This window comes from Lichenostomus cassidix, chromosome 13, assembly GCF_008360975.1.
Source record: "Lichenostomus cassidix isolate B80296 chromosome 13, HeHo_3.0, whole genome shotgun sequence".
Lineage (NCBI taxonomy): Eukaryota > Metazoa > Chordata > Aves > Passeriformes > Meliphagidae > Lichenostomus > Lichenostomus cassidix.
In genome coordinates this window covers 6,999,005-7,016,782 of record NC_139494.1, presented here as the reverse complement: position 1 = coordinate 7,016,782, position 17,778 = coordinate 6,999,005, and the positions used below count along the sequence as shown (strand labels likewise).

Sequence of the window (17,778 nt, the reverse complement as noted above, 5' to 3'; positions counted from 1 at the left end):
TTAAACACTCGTAGTTACATATAAATATATCTATTTGTAAGGGATTAGTATCAGAGCCACGACACACAGGCTCAGCTGGCAAACTGAGCAGGACCAGGTGACTCCAAAAGTGCCTTCTAACTTTAATTACTCTATGGCTTGAAGTCTCAAGCTTGGATTCGGACCCTCTTAAGCCATCTCCTTCCCAGCTAGGGAAAGTGGAATTATGTAAAGCAGTTTTGCAGACATCTTGCAATGGCATTAATATCACAGCAAGAATATCTCAAATGGTAAGGTTTTTTATGAATGTCTGACACATTAACCTTCAAAAAATTATAGTGCAATCTGCAAATACATAAATATGTGGGGTTTTTTCATATCTCTATTACTAGATTTGAAAACTTCTAGCAGTCATAAAAATAAAAATATATTTCAATATGCATTTAGGTATAATCTAGGCTTTAAAAAATTTGTCTTGGACATTAAAAGCACTTGCAAAATTTCAGCCATATAATCAGAAGGTCTGATCTGAGAGTCTTAAGGAGATGAAAAGGGTTTTGTTATTATAATTTTCATTGTATTAATGGCATTGCATGGCTAAAGCTCTGCTCATCTGGATAGAGATGCACCTCTGATTGTTCTGGCTGGAATGCAGGTTCACAGACAGACATTTAGACAATTGCATACTCATGCCAGCTTATGATCCTTGTGGAATTCTTATAAAAGCTGGAATTCAGTAGCATTTTTCCCCAGCTACATTGGCTGTGTTCTCCCTCCTCTGTCTCCCATTAATCACATAAAGCATTTGCTGGTTTTGGAGATCTGAAGTGCCAAAATGGTCTGAAATGAGACATGTGCAAACAGGTTGCTATTTCTGTCATGCAAATAATTTCCAAGAAGGAATGGAAGTTACTGTCTGTGGGCTGCTGTTCAATAAGGTTGTTCTAGATCTGAGAAAACTTCTAGACAAACATATTTCTAATCTTGCACTGTGTAGTACACCAGAATACTAATTAGCTGCTTTGACTTTTGAAGCTTTCTCATTTCACTGATATTCAGTAACATGTTGCCTTTGTAGAAGAATGCATTTGATCTACTTTTTCTTTTCCATTCAGAAAAAAGATATTCTTTTCCAGGAATGATTGTTTAATAGGTTATAAAACAGGAATAAGGCTTTTTATACATAAAGCTATGTTTCTTCATTCACTTTACATAGTTTGAAAACATATAATCTCGTGCCTTCTGTTTGCAAAGACTTTATTTAGAAGTACTTCCTTTCCTTCAGGAAAGAGAATTTGGCTTCAGTTATGTTTCTTTGAATTACAACTAGATCTTTGAACTCCAGACAACTGAATAAAAAAAAATTCTCCCAATTTAATTTAATTGGCCTGTTTGTCAGGACCAGCAGAATACTAGGGAGCATGTTGCCAAATAAAACTCTGCTTTTGATTGCTAATAAAACACTACAGGGTCCAGGCTTATGCAGCCAGGAGGAAGAGGTTGGGTTGCCAATTCTTGACCTGGGCAGCTGAAGCTCCCAGATAGCCATGGCTGGTGCAGGGTGGGTGAGGAGGTGCCTGGGGTCTGCAGTTGGTGCCTGCTACCCAGCAATGGAACAAAGAGGGATATCAGATTCAGCAGCAGTTTCCAAGCTCAGCTCAGTCAAGACTGGCTCTGTGTCTGTGCGACACACTCCCAGTTGCACTCATTTGTATCCCAACTCTAACCACTGGCTTAAGACATCTGTAGTATCATTAAGATTTTCCGTATCCAGCCAGCAGTGTTCAAACTTTGTCACAGAAGCAGGTCAGGAAAGAAGGGCATTGGCATATTATGCAAAAAAACATACAGTTGCCTAGCACTGCTCAGCTGATTACCACTGACATTCTGAAATGAAAATATCTGATTTTGTCATATCCTAAAGTAGTTACAATGTTCTCCTGTAGAACTGGAGGCACTGATTTTGAGAAAACAAAACATCCATTAAGGCTATTCTACACATTTCTGACTCCGAATTTGGTTTTTTTGCTAACTCACAGGTTGAATTAGATCTGCTGTCATACTTCTGAGCAGCAGAAAAACCCTAGCAGACAGAATTTTTATCCTCTGTGGGTTCTGGTTAGCAAAAGTGAAAAGGAAAACCCTTGGCAAAAATTTGTGCTCAACTTTCCAAATGCACAATAAACTCAAGTTCATCAGAGTGGAGAAAAGCTGCATGAGAAGTTCATCTGAATGAATCTGATTATTGGTCTTGTCATTCTCTCTGGGGGAAGTAATGCAACAACACTGTGTACATAATAAGTGATATTTTGGTGGAGAGTTGCATAAGCTAAGTGACAATGAGATTTGTTTCATAACAGGTTCCACCTGAGTCAATGAGAGGAAAAAATAGGTGATAAGCACTGATGTTCCTCTGAACAGACAGATTGTGATCTCAACCACACTAAAAGGAAATGCTGCTACAGTGAACTGTAACCTCCACTGTCATGTGGTATCTTTACTGGGAGTCTAATTCTGTAAACGGGCAATTTTTCAAAGATTTTACAGTATTATTAAACTCTAAAATGTGTGTGTATTGTCTTCCAAAGAAGTAACCTACAAATCTGGCTTTCAAGGCTTTCCATTTCTTCATTTTTATTTCTTTAATAGCTCCACCCAAAAGGGAGATGATGATTATGAAGATTACACTTCCAATAAGACTTGGGTTTTGACTCCCAAAGTCCATGAGAGTGATGTGACTCTTATTTTAAATGGCTTGCTGGAAGGATATGACAACAAACTGAGACCTGACATAGGAGGTACGTTGGTTTTGGTTTTAGACCACGCTTGATTAAGCAGTGAAGAAAAAGAATTTTCATGTCATATTATGCTACCCAGGAAGCAGAATCCATTCAAAGTTGTTACAAGAATAAAATGCAATGCAGAAAAACATCAGAGGCATATAAAGTAGTCATGATTTTGGAAGCTGACATAAATTAAGATTGCTGAATCTATCCCAAGACATCTAATAAGTGCTGTAATTTGCTAAATCAGGCTGCTTGTGATGATTTACCTGCATAGAAAGTTCAGAATTTAACTTCTGGGGAACAAAAAAGCAAGCTTTCCTCATCTTTTTATACCTCAGAGACAGTGTTAGAAGATAACAAATAATCCATTGGAAAGAAAGGCCAAAAAGAGGGCACCACAGCCTAATCCTTGTATGCTGTGATAGATCCAGAGCCTCCAACAGCAGCAGCTGCACACACTGAGGCAGCCTGGCCTCTCCCTTGCCCAGAGGGCAGGAGGTGACAGAATAGGGCACAGAGCAAGAGATTCACAAAAGATAACTGCAGCCAATCAAAGCCAACCTGCCCAGGTAATTCTCACAGCCAATGTGAGTGTATAGAGCCAAACCTGCACTCAGAATGGGAGTCTTACTTGACTCAATCACCTTTTGGAGGAATCTTCCTCTCCACTGATTACTGAGGGAACCTGAAGAAAAAAATCTCCCTGAATTGCTGAGAGTCAGTTTGAGAAGCCCTGTGAGTGCACAGAGAAGGCAGACAATACCTCTGCAGAAGAGGATACAGCAGTAATGACATTAGACAAAAAGGCACCGAGATTTCATGGATGAGGCAGGCCGTGGAAAGCAGAGAGCAGCAAGGTTAATGAAGGAAGCTGTTTGTAACAAGTTTATAGAGGCATATAAACTAAGGAACTTTTCACAGTGAAGGATAACGAGTCTTTAACCTTCAATGTATGTATACAGTGTAAATTAGCAGAGGAATTTGTCTTCACTGAAACCAAGACTTTAGAAACAGAAAGGAAGTAAAGCATTCTTAAAAGCATCTGGGAAAAAAACCCAATCATGCTGTAGCCAAGGTGTATAAGAAGAATAAAGCTAAAATGGAGTTATTTGAAAATATGTTAATGTAACAACACTTCTTAATTTATATCTTAAAGCCCTAAATATAATTTGGGCTTTAGGCTCACAAAATTGTTTCTTACATACAGCCACCTCTGCAGGCAACAGCAGTCATGCTGCATTTGGCATTATAATGTAAAACAAGAGATACAAGACACCATAAGAAAAATAAGTTTGTTTTCATTGATAGAGTTCTGTTTTGATGTGTGGCTGTGACCTGACACAAAATACAGATCCTCTCAGTCAGACATGAGTGTCCCTAAGCCATCAACACTGGTTTCACTATTTGTTCTCTTAGCACAAGAGAATTTGTTCTGAAGGAATAAATGATGTAAAAATTTGCCTCAAAGTGTCTCCAACTTAATTTCAAACTGAAGACATTGCTGCAAATTTGTATTTATTGTATACGTGAGACAACCACAGCCACACAGGAGAGCTGCCATAATAACATGCTTGGGTTTGACTTTCATGTAGTTGATTTTGACCTTCATTGGCGTTACTGATTCTTGTTGTTTCTCTTGCAGTTAAACCGACAATAATTCACACTGACATGTACGTAAATAGCATTGGCCCTGTGAATGCTATCAATATGGTAGGTAAAGGATTGCCCATTTTCCTTGTTACAAAGCCTCCATTAGTCTCTTAATGTTGTGGTGTACCTATATTATTTTTAAAACCTCATTTTAATTATGGATGTGAGGACTGTATGAGCTATAAATCTGTGCAAGACAGGAGAACTGAGCTATATGCTGAAAAACTGCAAAAATAATAGTTTTAACATATCCTCACATTTTTATGTGCTCTGCTTTTAAATGCTTGCAACAGCTTAACTCCTGTGCACCTGAACTTCCAGTTTGCTACAAAATCAGGAAAACCATTCACCAGTGATATTGCCACTCTTGCCACCAAGAGATAAAAAGTAAAAGGCCTAGATCCTCCTCAGAGACATCACCATTTCTGAGATCAACCAGGGGGCACAGGCAATTAAGTCAGCTTAAGCTTTTTCTGTCCTAGATCCAAGGAAATAAGTAATTGTTCTCTGGCCTGAGCAGGTGTGGGTTGGGATGTGGGGACACAGAATTAGAAAGGTGCATATAACACTCATGTGCACCTTTGTTTTACCCTCAGTGGGAAAATAAGAAACTGTTTCAAAACAAAAATCTTTGGCAAAACATGCCTCAAAACTCACCAAAAGAGATTGGTTTTATCAGTTCTAGTATCACCTTCTGTAGCTCACAGTTTTTTCTTATGAAATTAAGCAAAGCATATCAGGAGTTTTGTGGAATGCTGAGTGCTATGTTTTCATCAGTATTTCTGGTTAACACAACAGGAATATACAATTGATATATTTTTCGCCCAAACGTGGTATGACAGACGTCTGAAGTTCAACAGCACTATAAAAGTGCTGAGGTTAAACAGCAACATGGTTGGGAAGATCTGGATACCAGACACATTTTTCCGAAATTCCAAGAAAGCTGATGCTCATTGGATAACAACTCCTAATAGGATGCTCAGGATCTGGAATGACGGCAGAGTCTTGTACACATTGAGGTATTTATATTTATTTATACCTAACTTTAATTTTAGTTTCTCTAAGGAAAGCCAAAGAAAAAGATCCTGTGAATTCAGGTCATTTGACTTTAACCTGAAGGAAAAAAAAAATTGGGGTTTTCCTATTTCTTTATGCAAAGAATCCTGAAAAGGGAAAGTATTTAGAAGATGTTAATGGCATAACATTGATTTTATATTGGCAAAATAAGAAGCTTTATTTCTTGTAGATGGTACTGTCTTGGTTCACAATAGTCACCTTCCTATATTAAAATTAATGCAGGCATTTTTATAGTAATTAGTCTTCATTTTCAGGTATGCTTTATTGTTTGCCATTGGTTTGATGCCTATTTTCTTTTACCTTTTTATTGTGTTAAACTGATAAATGTGAAATATGCTTGAATTAAGTAGATGGCATAAAAGGAGCTATTATATACACCAAAGGCCTCTTATTCTGAATTGATTACAATTTAGCCTGATGAAGCTCCACCCTGAAAAAACAATTTATTCCTCAAACATGTTAGGCAAATCTTTGCCATCCCAGCATTAAATATTTAAAGTTTAACCCAAACCTATGGATATGCCCCATTCCACCAAAATTTTCATGGATCTGAACTTGTTCTGTTCAACCTGTCCCGGTTGCCCAGTCATGTGTATAGGTTTTCTTTTGAGACAAATTACCTTTTCAATAATTAAGTTATGCATTTTCCTACATTTAAGGGTAACACATGCCATATGGAACAACTCAAATATCATATTCCAAATGATCATAAGATAATTCCTAAATGTGAAAATCCTATGAGGTTTTTTTATACTTTTTCTTACATGTGATATAATATTTGGGTTGTGTAAAATATGAATACAACAGTTTTTCGAGAGAATTTATAATTTAAAAAGAGAGTGTAGAATCAAAGATGATAGACATAAGATTATCTGAGTTTTTTCAAAGTATTTTTTGTGCTTTTATTTTATTGAGTGTGAAAAATAATGTTTTGAAGAATATTACACTCATAATTTTAATGAACAGATGTGGAGCTTTGGTTAAGGCAACCTTTTAATGTTGCAACTATCTGAATTAAAAAAGATTTTTTAAAAAGAGAGTTTTACTTCATAGTTCTTTCACATTCATTGCATGTTGCATCACCAGAAGAGATAATTGAATAATGAAAATTGAAATCCAGTGCAAATCAAAGTTAGTCTGATAAAGATGAGCCTAGATCCACTTTTGAAATGTTAAATTTGGACTTAGCTACACTACTGTCTCTTTGGGTTTTATTACCTTTCTCTTCAAATTCCTCGGTTTCTCTCATTAGAAAGAGATGGATCTGGTAGCAGTTGGGAACATTTCTCTGCTATGAATGTATGTTTAGTGGTGCTGGTGAGTCACAGCCAGCACCAGTAAGGATTCAACCTGGATTAACCCAGAAATGAAATGTGATGGTATCACATGGCTGGGATTCTGTGCTGAAGAGAGCAGGGATCCAGAAGGGCTGGGTGGTTTTTCCCTCAGGTTTAAGAAGCATCCTGCCCAGCAGGAAATCAAGTATCTCTGATAATGAAGATGATGAAAATGAGAAGAGGAAGGACAACAGGGAAATGAGATTTCTTCCTAAATCCCTAATGCAGAAAAGTATCCTTCTGACTCTGTTATCTTGGTGGTTCCAGCATTCCTGTGCACAAACACAAGATGAGACACAGGGTAATTTGCACACAACACCTTCCCTCAGGAACCTGGAGACAAACTCAACTCACAGAGCTCATCATTTACACACCCCAGAATCAGCAAAGACCAGAAACCTACTACAGCTTTCGTACAGGCTCCTCATGGAACAAATAAACATTTTACCCCACCCTTTTCCTTTTTCCCTCTCTCACCCCACCTCCTCCCTCTCTGCCAAAGTCCAAGTATTCTGCAGCTCACAGCTGCACTGGGAATGAATGAAAAATGGTAGAGTTTTCAGCAGGAACATCAGAGGGTACATTTCATCTTACTTGGGATTTCTAAAAGTACATGTCTTTACCTGATCTACAGCACCTACACTACCTGAGTTATCACAGAGACTCTCCTAATATTCAGTGGAGACAAACACCTTTGGGTACATTTTTCTCCTGATTTAATTTAAATATCTTATTTTGGAGAGAGAGGAACTGTATCCTCAGAGTGCCTTTGCACTAGCTGTGAGGGGAGTCTAGATGGGTTTCTTGGATGCAGATGTCTAAATTTGGACACCTATCCATCATTTCTGAAATAGAATTTTTGTCACAAAAAATGCATTTTCCTGGTGCATTATGGCATGTTGTGACACAAAGATTTGTCACCGCTCATGAGATGACCTGTATATCTACTTATGGATTTGTCAGTCATGAGTAATGCTGCCATTTCAGATGCACATGAACAGAACCTTAATTCCCTCTCCCATTACACAGTCCAGAAAGTAGATTATCAAGGTCTAGGGAGCCAAAAAAGAAATATTGCTTATCAGTATCCATGATGTCTTCCTATGCTTGTAATATTTCAATAATTACATAGACAGCAAGAGTTTACTCTTTTTATATATATATATATATATATATATATGTATATAAAAGATCTGTATTTTATAGTCAGGATTCATATTAGTAAGAATCTTGCTTTGCTTGCCATGATGTAGCTTTCAGGACAAACATCTCAGGTGCATTCTCTATATCCTGATCTCTTTCTTCTCAGGCTGACAATTGATGCTGAGTGTCAGCTACAGTTACACAACTTCCCAATGGATGTCCACTCCTGCCCACTGGAATTTTCAAGCTGTAAGTAACATGCTCAAAAATATTCCCTCTTCTGACCCACACTGATCTGCTTATTATAAATTTATATTTACATACTTAGAGTCAGTGGAGGTTATGTTCTTAATTAGACATATCCAAATGGTTTTCACTTGTATTTTGTACTGAAAATATTCTTATTTTCAGTACGTGTATCATATATGTTCACAAAAATTAAGGACTACCATAAAAATTATAAAATTTCTGGACCTTATATGATTAATTTGTGCTTATAGCTGAGCATAAACCAAGAAATTTTTATTTCAGCATCAAGATGTCACACCTTCCACCTTCTCTCTGTGTGTATTTTACTATTGCACTAGTCGGAGTCAAGAGTTTGACATTTTGCAGTAAGGTCAAGGTGTGAATTCCTGGTCCAGCTGCAGATGGATCTGGAGGATGTGCAAAATTGCATCCTATTTGGTCCACAAATGTGGAAAACCTGTTTTTGAAAAATTTATCTTAAGCATTATTATAATTTATAATTAATAAAATAAAATGTGACATTAAGTAAAAGGCACTAGTAAGTAACTTGAAAAAAACATATCTATAATTTACTTGCAATATGCTTCTCCAGTTTTTTCCAGAAATAGAAAGTAGTATTTTTACTCCCCAAAGCACCCTAAAGCCTAGCAGTGACTATGAACCAAAGCATTGTGTATTTTCCATTGCAATAAGATGGCTACCCCAGGGAAGAGATCATTTACCAGTGGAAGCGCAGTTCGGTGGAGGTGGGGGACACTCGCTCCTGGAGGCTCTACCAGTTTGCCTTCACAGGACTCAGAAACACAACTGAGGTGGTGAAGACAACTTCAGGTAAGACAAGTGAAGTGTTTACCTACACGTTCAGTTAATATTTTATCAACAGAATTAAAGCAAGAAAGGTACCTCTGGTTAGAACTTAGCATTTACATTTTGGCGAACAATGACAGTCTTTTCAATATCTATGGAACCATCCGGGCTTTAGCATTTCTGAATTCCTCACAGGAAGAAGAAAACCTTGTTGTCTACTGTCCATTCTTGTCCTCCAAGAAAAAGCTCTGACTGTCAGGAGAAAGACACGACTACAAAGGGTGTGTGGATGAGGGAACTTGCATGGCTTCAGTGCAGGAAAGAGCAGAGCTGAGCCACCAAAGGAGGATCTGACACTGAATTGAACATTTCACAATCCCCTTCCCACTGCCAGACACAAGTAAGCCGGCACTGAAATTAAACTCAAAATCCCAACCTCTTTACTACAGAGGCTCCAAGTTTATTTTGTTCCTTAAAATAAGGCACATTCAACTCTCATTAAAGAGAGCAGCCTTACAAATCAGTCTCAGATGACTTTCCTTCATATTTCTATCTCCTTGGAAACAAGCAATGGAATTTAGAATGACAAATGAGGAAGTACTCTGTTTAATAAAAACACAATTTTAACCCTACTAACTAAGCAAAAAAATATATTCTACTAGACATATATATTGTTTTATTTCTCAGTGGAAAGAAAATCAGTAACTATGAGGAAGGATGTAAAGAGGAATAGCATATTAATATTCTTGTATGTGCATGATATCTCTCGTCTTTCATTTCTTACTTTCAAAAAGAACAATGAAATGTAAGCAGGTTGGTGTTTTTTCAGGCTGTTTCTAAATTTTACCCTACTTTATAGTTCTGGCAATTATAGTAATTTAAATTTAGACATCTGCGTTTATTCTGACTTCAGAAGTACCCCCACCCATTTTACTTCTAAAAGGACAGCCTTGCTGTTATATTCAAAGCGAGATGTGCCAGAGTTGCAAGAAGCCTGCTGTACATTACACAGGAGAACAATCAAAGAGATGGAGAATTAATTCAAATTCCAGCTACTGAATCTCTGGACAGTAAGCACCAATGATGTGCTCAGCCTCATGAGCAGGGCAAAACCAAAATGCAGCAATGTTAGCCTCATGGAGTCTTCTGCCATTTTAGCCTAGGAAGGTATTTAGCCAAGTATTGAAGAAAGCATTTAACTTTTCTCATTTTCCCAGGAAAACAAACATAAAGGTGCAAAAGAGGACAGGAGAGTAGTGTGTGAGAGCCAGAGCTGCAAATGACCTCCATTACACAGGGCTCTCAACGCAAAAATAAACCCAGCAATAAATACATCTCCCCTCAGACAGCACAAATGGCAGCAGTGTACCCAAGTGTGCTTCCAGTCTCATCCTGCCCATGGTGAAAACTAACTATATTTCAGCCTTAATTTGAGTTTCTTCTATTTGCTGTTTTCTTTAATTATCTGTTTGAGCCATTCCCTAATCAACTCTTTTTTTTCTTTTTTGACCAGAGACAGAAAATAATAAAATCGTTACATGCTACAAGCTTCATATCCCCTGATTCAGTGCACTGGTGACTCAAAAGCACACTCTAATGTTCTGTTAATGTGAACAAGGTGCATACTGGGAAATAAACAGTAAAACACAAAAAAGAAAAACATCCCTTTCTCACACTAAGAAAACCTTTCTTTTTTTCTATGTATAGTCATTCAAGCTTGTAGTACTCACCTGGAGTATTCCCATAATGTAGCATCTGTAGTTTTTAATATGATGATGCACACCAGTCCATTGAGTTTGCATGAAAAAAAGGAAATGAGCAGCTAACATGCACTTTAAAGCAGCGAAAAGTCACTCTAGTCATCACTCAGTTCCTAAGTCAAAAAGCCCATGAAAGCTACTGAGCCTGCTGAGCTGCTTTCACAGACCTGCTGTGTATAGAACTTTGGAAAAATGTCCTGGGTATGTATTTCTCCTGCTGCAGTTACCCTATATTTGATTTTCATTGCTCCTCTTGTTTTGATGACCACAAACACACAAAACTAGATTTTATTTTGACCTAGGTATGGCATCTAAATAATCAGACAGTGGCAAAAAAACCCAACAAAATAGGAGCTACAGATATTTTGTTCAAGCCAGCAGAGCCTGAAGAGTGTTCATACCTTCCTTAAGTGACTTATTAGCATGCTGGCAACTACATTAAGTCCAGCATTCCTCTGCCAGACCCAAACTCTACCTATAATTACATTCTTAGGTGCCCATATTTTCAACAGTTTCATGAAAAGTATTGGCAAAAAAATATTCCAAGTTTATTAGCAATCTAGATGCAGCCTGAGCCCCCCAGTTAAATATTTGAATCCCCATACAGCTAAAATAAGTCTTGACACTTCATGCAATTACTTGCAGAGCAGAATTTCAGTGCAAGCCAGTGCCAATGCTTTAGTGGAGAGAGGAGCTGAGGTACAGTGGAGGAGGCAATGGAAAAATTAATGAGGTGTTGGAAAGAGGGCTATATTATACTCCCACAAACTCTTCCCCAAAATTAAATTTAGGTGAAAAGAACTCCAGAGAAACCAGAACACAGGAAGGGGTGTTAGAGAATATGAAATTGAACAGTTAGGGAACAAAAGGAGCCTGGGCCTAGTGCTAAGGCATTTGAAACTGGAGTAAACTTTTAGCATCTCCATTTACTCCATTTCAAAAGAAATTCTTGTTTCCAGCTTCACCCCTCCGCAGTGACCCAAACATTCTAGTCCTTGGGGGCTATGCTTGTGTGGTGTCTGGAGCAGAGAATCAGGATGGCTGAGATTTGGCCATCACAAACTCCACTATTCCCTCCCTGTCATGGCACAGCTGAACATTTGAGCTGTGGGCTGAGTTATGGGCAGAGAAGGACAAAGCTTGTTTGAGTGTAAGCTTCCTAAAACTTGATGGTCTTGCTGAAATTACTGCATTTATCTGCTGCTCTTCCTTTGCACGCATGGAGTTAATCTTGTATTTCTGCAAAGGGCCAGATGTCGGAATTCTGTCCCTTAGTTAGCAAATCCCAGCAACAGCAGAAAAAACCCAACTGGAATATTACAAACCACCCCTCTCTGTTTCTCTGATCTGAAATGAGTAATCCTGAATTACCAGCTTGTTTCTCTCCAAACAGAACATTTACATGTAACTTTAATTTTCTTCGAAAGTCACTGATCAAGCAGTAAGAAATTACTTAGATAATGGAATCCACTGTCCAGTAATAGTGGGGACACTTCAAAAAGGTTGACTCTAAACCTTATGGCCTATGAAAATTCCAGTAAAATAACTAAATAGTCTATATATATTACCTGCATGTATTTTTTGCTTTTTCCATAAAATTACCCTAAAATTACAGCATTGGTTTAGTTTAGATTATTGCCAATGGAGTACATGTTAGGACATAATACCATCTGATTTATATGAACTATTACAGTTGACCTCACACACTGAGAAACTGAGATGGGTTTAAGATATTTTGTATTATTGAAGTAGGTCCATAATCACTGCTCAAACAGTGCATAGCTTATTAAGAAACTAACATTTCTTGTGGGTGACCTTTCTGCTCACAATGTAAGGCCCCATCCACTGAATGGCAATGAGATTCTCCAATAAAAAAGGGATTAATTAATAAAAAAGGCTAAAGAACAAAAATTCACTAACTTGCAAAATTTGGATGCACACTGCTATGAGTAGTCCTTACAAAGAAAGCAACAAGTGATACAGAAGTATAGATTTGCAAAATACAATGCATACATGGATTAAATCAAGAAGGGCATGTTGCACTTTGGGAACAGGAAAATAGAACATTTAAAAATTTGTAATTAGTTTATTTAAAGAGGGAAAGACTTTAGAAAGAAAATAACTGCACAAATATAAAAACATCAGGAGTTTTGCAAAAGAAATCGGGGGCTGTAGTAGTCCACAAAGGATTGAGAATGTGATACTGATGCAAAAAAACCTGCCTCTAGAATATATTCCTTAGTGCTGTGTGTAAACTTGGGGGAAATGTTCACTGTGCTGCTCTGTGAAAAATTTATATCAAATGGTTGCTGCATTCTGCTTGATTAATAAAAAATCAGTTTTAAGTGCAATATTTTGAGAAAGAGAGGGTAATGCAGGGGAATATAAGAAGAGTTTAGAAAACATGGCTTGTGGAAATAGTTGGAAATACAGAACTAGTGCGGAAGAAAATATAATTGGTCATCAAAGAAATAAAACAAACACTGTTTTTAAACCATAAAAAGGATCAACACTGATACAGAGCATTTAGGAAAATAGTGGAAATCCTAAAATCAGAGAGTATTTGAAATTGTACCAAAGACAAGGAGGAAAGGAGTAGCTTAAATCTTGAAATTCTTTCCATCAATAGGTTTCTATTAATTTCATTCAATTACTAGACAAACTGCACTTCTACTCACTATTCCAGTGGTTTTCAACATACAAAATACTGTACTATGCAAAAAGGTTTGTAGATGTGTAATTATTCAGGACAGATGGAGTTTCTGGTATTCCCAGTTCATATCTGTGACTGGGTAGTTCCTTTTTTGGACCAGACATTGTCTACTGCATATTGACAGGGCCTGTCCTGAATTTTTAATTAGATACAAAGGCATTATAAGACTAATAAATAAACAGCAATTCAACAAGCTGCACAGGAGCCACAAGACTGGTCAGCCAATATTTGTAAATGCCTTTTTATTTTCTTCCTGTTCTGTGTTTTAGAGAGCTAATCGGAGCTATGCAGTAGAGACAGTGCATTGTTCCTAATTGATAAACAAATTGGTATTAAATATTGATCTTTCTATGCATCTTTTAAACCACATAAGCAAATTGGGTCTGCTTTCTGTTTTATCAGGAAAATGTGGTCAGGGCTACTATTTTGTGGAAGAGGATGTATCTTCAGGCTTTTATAGTTTACTTTAATGTTGTATCCTAATGAATTGAACTGTTGGCAGACATGCAGTCCCCAGAGGTTTCATAATGCTCAAAAAACCCAAGGAGTCTTCTTCTCCTTCTTCATTAAGGCAAAATACAACAGCTGCAAATCAGATTTGAAGATATGTATTGAGAAATAGTCCTGACATTAAAAATGTCCATAAGTGGATTGCCACTGCACCTAGAAATCCCTGCCAGCCCCATACACAGCCCCAGGTTCTAGAATGGGTTGACTGCAGCATATATGCCAGGAAGATCCCTCTGAGAACCCAAAACCTTCCCTGACAGAAGATTTTGATCAAGTGAATGGGTACAAGGTATTACTACCTGCATCTTGCTTTTGGCAGAATTTAAACATATTCGTACCCACTTTGCAGAGGAGCAAATAATGACATAAGCTGTAAGTCAGAAAACCCAGATGGCTATTGAAGTGTTCTGTGTGTTGTTATTGTTCTCTCTATGCAATAAGAAAGTATTTATCTCAATAACCTTCTTTAATAACCTTCTTTTCTGAAAAGCTATATTGAATTATCACCTTAAACATGTTTGCTAAAAGAATACTGTCTCTGTAGGACAGTGAAACATTTAAAGCAGAGGGCAGACACAATAGACTGAAAGGTCTATTTTTGTGTTTGCTGCCTCAAAATAAATCCTCAGTTTCAAGATAATATCCTTAAGATAACCCTAAAATATCTTAATAGCTATACCTTAAGATTTTACTCCCGTTATGGATAGCCACCTATCTTAAGAGAGTCAACAGGGGAATATTTTTTGCTTATATTATTCTTCTTTTAAATTCAAACTCTCCTTTATTTCAACTTGCATGAGCCACTGTTTAACATTACTGCATCCAAATATCATCATTTGAAAGAAAACACAGGAGGAGCTGAATTATTTGATTCATAAACCACCATTACAAAGGGTTACGGACACTTCTGTGGGGAGGAATTCGGCTATGGTGGCAGCTTACACAGTTTGATATTGCTCTTAGGGGATAAAACCCAGCCTAAGGTAACTAAACCTGCATGTTCTTTTCAAGAATATTCGATAACACATTTCTAGAATGTCAGTAAGAAATTTTTCTAAAATAATCCTGATACTCCTGCTGGTCAGTCATTCCTCAAACCATAGCAATTAATGAACATTTACTAAAGTTTAACTGAATAGTTGGCTCATTGAAAATAATCTACATTTTAGGATTGTGTCTTCAAATAATAAAACTGAAATACATTTGCCTTCATTCCCTACCTGTTGTACATTCTATGTTTTTTATTCAGTTGCTCAGTTGTGTGGCAAATAAGAATTTACATAAAAATTCACAGGATTAAATAAACTAATTCAGTAAGCAGGCATTTGGAATCCTCACTGTCATGCAGACATCCAAGATCTATGTATGTGTGCTTTTTTAGAACTGCAAAATCACAAATCCTTCGAACCATTTCTCCTTACATAATCCCTGGAGAGACAGACAAGACTACAGGGACAAACCAAAGGCTTCCCAAGAAGCTCGATAGCAAAGCACAGACAAGAAAGACAGAAGGCTGTCCTGGAATGGCTGGGAAGGACTCAGGGCAGATACTTTTGGGTCTCTTCTGTGCTGGCTGCTCAGCCCTTGGCTGAAAATCTACACAAACAGTTTGGAGTCAGTGCAAAAACCATCCAGAGCACAAAGACTGCTTCACTGTGCAATCTCTTTCATAGCAATGGGTTAGGTCTTAGGAAAAAAAGCAAACAGTATTCCTAGGGATTCAATATGTTTAAAATTCTCACAGGCTGAGAGAATCTGACTTTTCTGTTCAGGTTTGTATCTACAGAGATTCAGGTTTAGGCATTCAAATCCACCTGCTTCTTCCTAATCACATAAAGAGTTGAAAGGCTCTTTGATGGTTACTTTTCATCTTTTGAGACGGGTTAAAGACTCCCTTAAAATTCCAGTGACATTAATTCAGCCTTTTTTTACTCTCAGTTTTTCCTAGACTCAATGTCAACTGACTCACCTCAGCAAAATAAAGTCATGACTGTCCCTGAGGACGAAGGTTGTTGGGGCCTGAAGACTCTTTCAGTCCTTCTCAGAATGACTTCCCAATCGAACTCAGGTTCTTGAGGGTCAGGGGTTTTTTTATGAATATGCCTTTCGTAAGGTCTTCCATATCTGAAAGCATGGCTTGCTAGAGGTTAAACCGAGCTTCAGAATGGTCAGATAAGGATAAAAAGAATTTTTATACAACTAACCAGAGAATAAGGGATAATGTGGGATCTTACAAGCATTTTCACTGAACCCATTGCTGGGTAATTACAAAAGCACAGCTGTTATAAGCAAGATTGGTTTTGCATTAAATATAGTTGTGTGGATAGAATAGAACAGTGCCTTTAAATAATATGTGTTCATATAATAGCGATAATTAGCTCTTTTAGGACATTTGAATGATTAAAAATAATGAACCAAATTTTGAATGGTTTTAATTTTGTGATAAAATCAGCAAGTTAACAGGGTGAATCTATATCTTAAAACCCTTCTTGGAAATAACTAAGCATAAAAATTTTTGTGATGCTTCTTATGTCCCTATGAATATATTTTCATAAGTACTGATGACTCCTTGAGACATAAAGCATATTATCCTACTTCAACCACTGACTGACTTTCACAAAAACATCACAAGAGAAAATCAATGTAATGTCACTCTTCCCAGCTAGATCTAACTACAATGAATTTCAAGGAGAAATTTTAGTTCAAGACTATTAGACCAGGTGACTTAGTAGTGAAAGAACAACGTATAGTCACAATTACTTTAGAATTAAAATAACTCTGAATATTAAGCATTTTTACAACAGTCAATAAACATCTTTAAATTAATGATTTGAATAAATAAATTTTTTAATACACTGTTCAAATAACTAAACTTCGAGCAATCCTTTGATAAATCGGGAGGTTCCTGAGCACTTCAACTTTTTTTCAGCTGCAGAGTCACCAGATAATCTCAGTAGCCTGTAATTTGGTCAGTATAGAACTGATGCTCAATTTCTGCATTGATGTTTCACTTCCAGATCCTTTTTATGTTCAAAAAAATATATTTGCAATACAATGATTATACAATAATGTCTTGCACATTTCTTTTCCTTGGCCTTATTTTATTATTCACCATCTTCCTCCTTTTCCAGCAGAGAAAAATTAATTCATTAAGGATGTTTGAAGACAATGACAGCTTAATGTTCATGATGTGTATAAAGAAGGGATAGCTCATTTGAAATAGGTTTTTTCCTGGGGCACATATATGTCCCAAATAATAAACATATGCCTCTGAGGCTGTTCTTACACAGTTAAATCCCTTCACTTTGCAAGTGCAATTTCTAGTTTCTCAAGCGCCTGTCATTACACTGCATTTTTAATAACCTACTTATCTAAGATGCTGTTTTGTCAGGGGAGGTCATCACTGTATTTGAATAGATATAATTGGAAGGCTGGGAGGAAGTAAGACATACAAGTCTGTGTAACATGTAACAAGGGCCAGGCAGCATCCATGGGAGCTATTAATACTCAAATCCAGCCAAATGTAAAAAAAGCCATGCAAAAAGAAACTTAAACTAAATGAACATCACTAACCTTGAAGAGACCTTTCACAGTGAGCTTCAATTTTTAATTTTTTTAAATCAAATAAAATGGGAGAAACAAAAAGAAAATACACCAGGGTGTTAAACAAAAATGTGTACATGATGTACAAACTACTGAAACTCTCCGCTGTACCTTGTGACTACAAAATGTTCTACTTACATTTTTAGATCCATGTTACCTACAAT

At 37.0% G+C, this 17,778-nt stretch overlaps 1 protein-coding gene and 1 long non-coding RNA gene across 4 annotated transcripts in view; one reads left to right on the top strand and one right to left on the bottom strand.

Annotated features, from left to right (window-relative positions):
* The window catches only part of LOC146431140 (uncharacterized), a 148,344-nt gene that overhangs the window by 41,498 nt on the left and 89,068 nt on the right, over positions 1-17,778 (bottom strand). The window lies entirely within an intron of this gene.
* The window catches only part of GABRG2 (gamma-aminobutyric acid type A receptor subunit gamma2), a 63,985-nt gene that overhangs the window by 21,215 nt on the left and 24,992 nt on the right, over positions 1-17,778 (top strand). For 2 of the 3 annotated variants that reach the window (XM_085073450.1, XM_085073449.1), the window contains exons 2-6: positions 2,629-2,777; positions 4,408-4,475; positions 5,214-5,434; positions 8,139-8,221; positions 8,915-9,052. In XM_085073450.1, coding sequence (XP_084929576.1) covers positions 2,629-2,777; positions 4,408-4,475; positions 5,214-5,434; positions 8,139-8,221; positions 8,915-9,052 — 659 coding nt within the window. The remainder of the gene's footprint in view (positions 1-2,628; positions 2,778-4,407; positions 4,476-5,213; positions 5,435-8,138; positions 8,222-8,914; positions 9,053-17,778) is intronic. The other variant, XM_085073451.1, reaches the window with a different exon arrangement.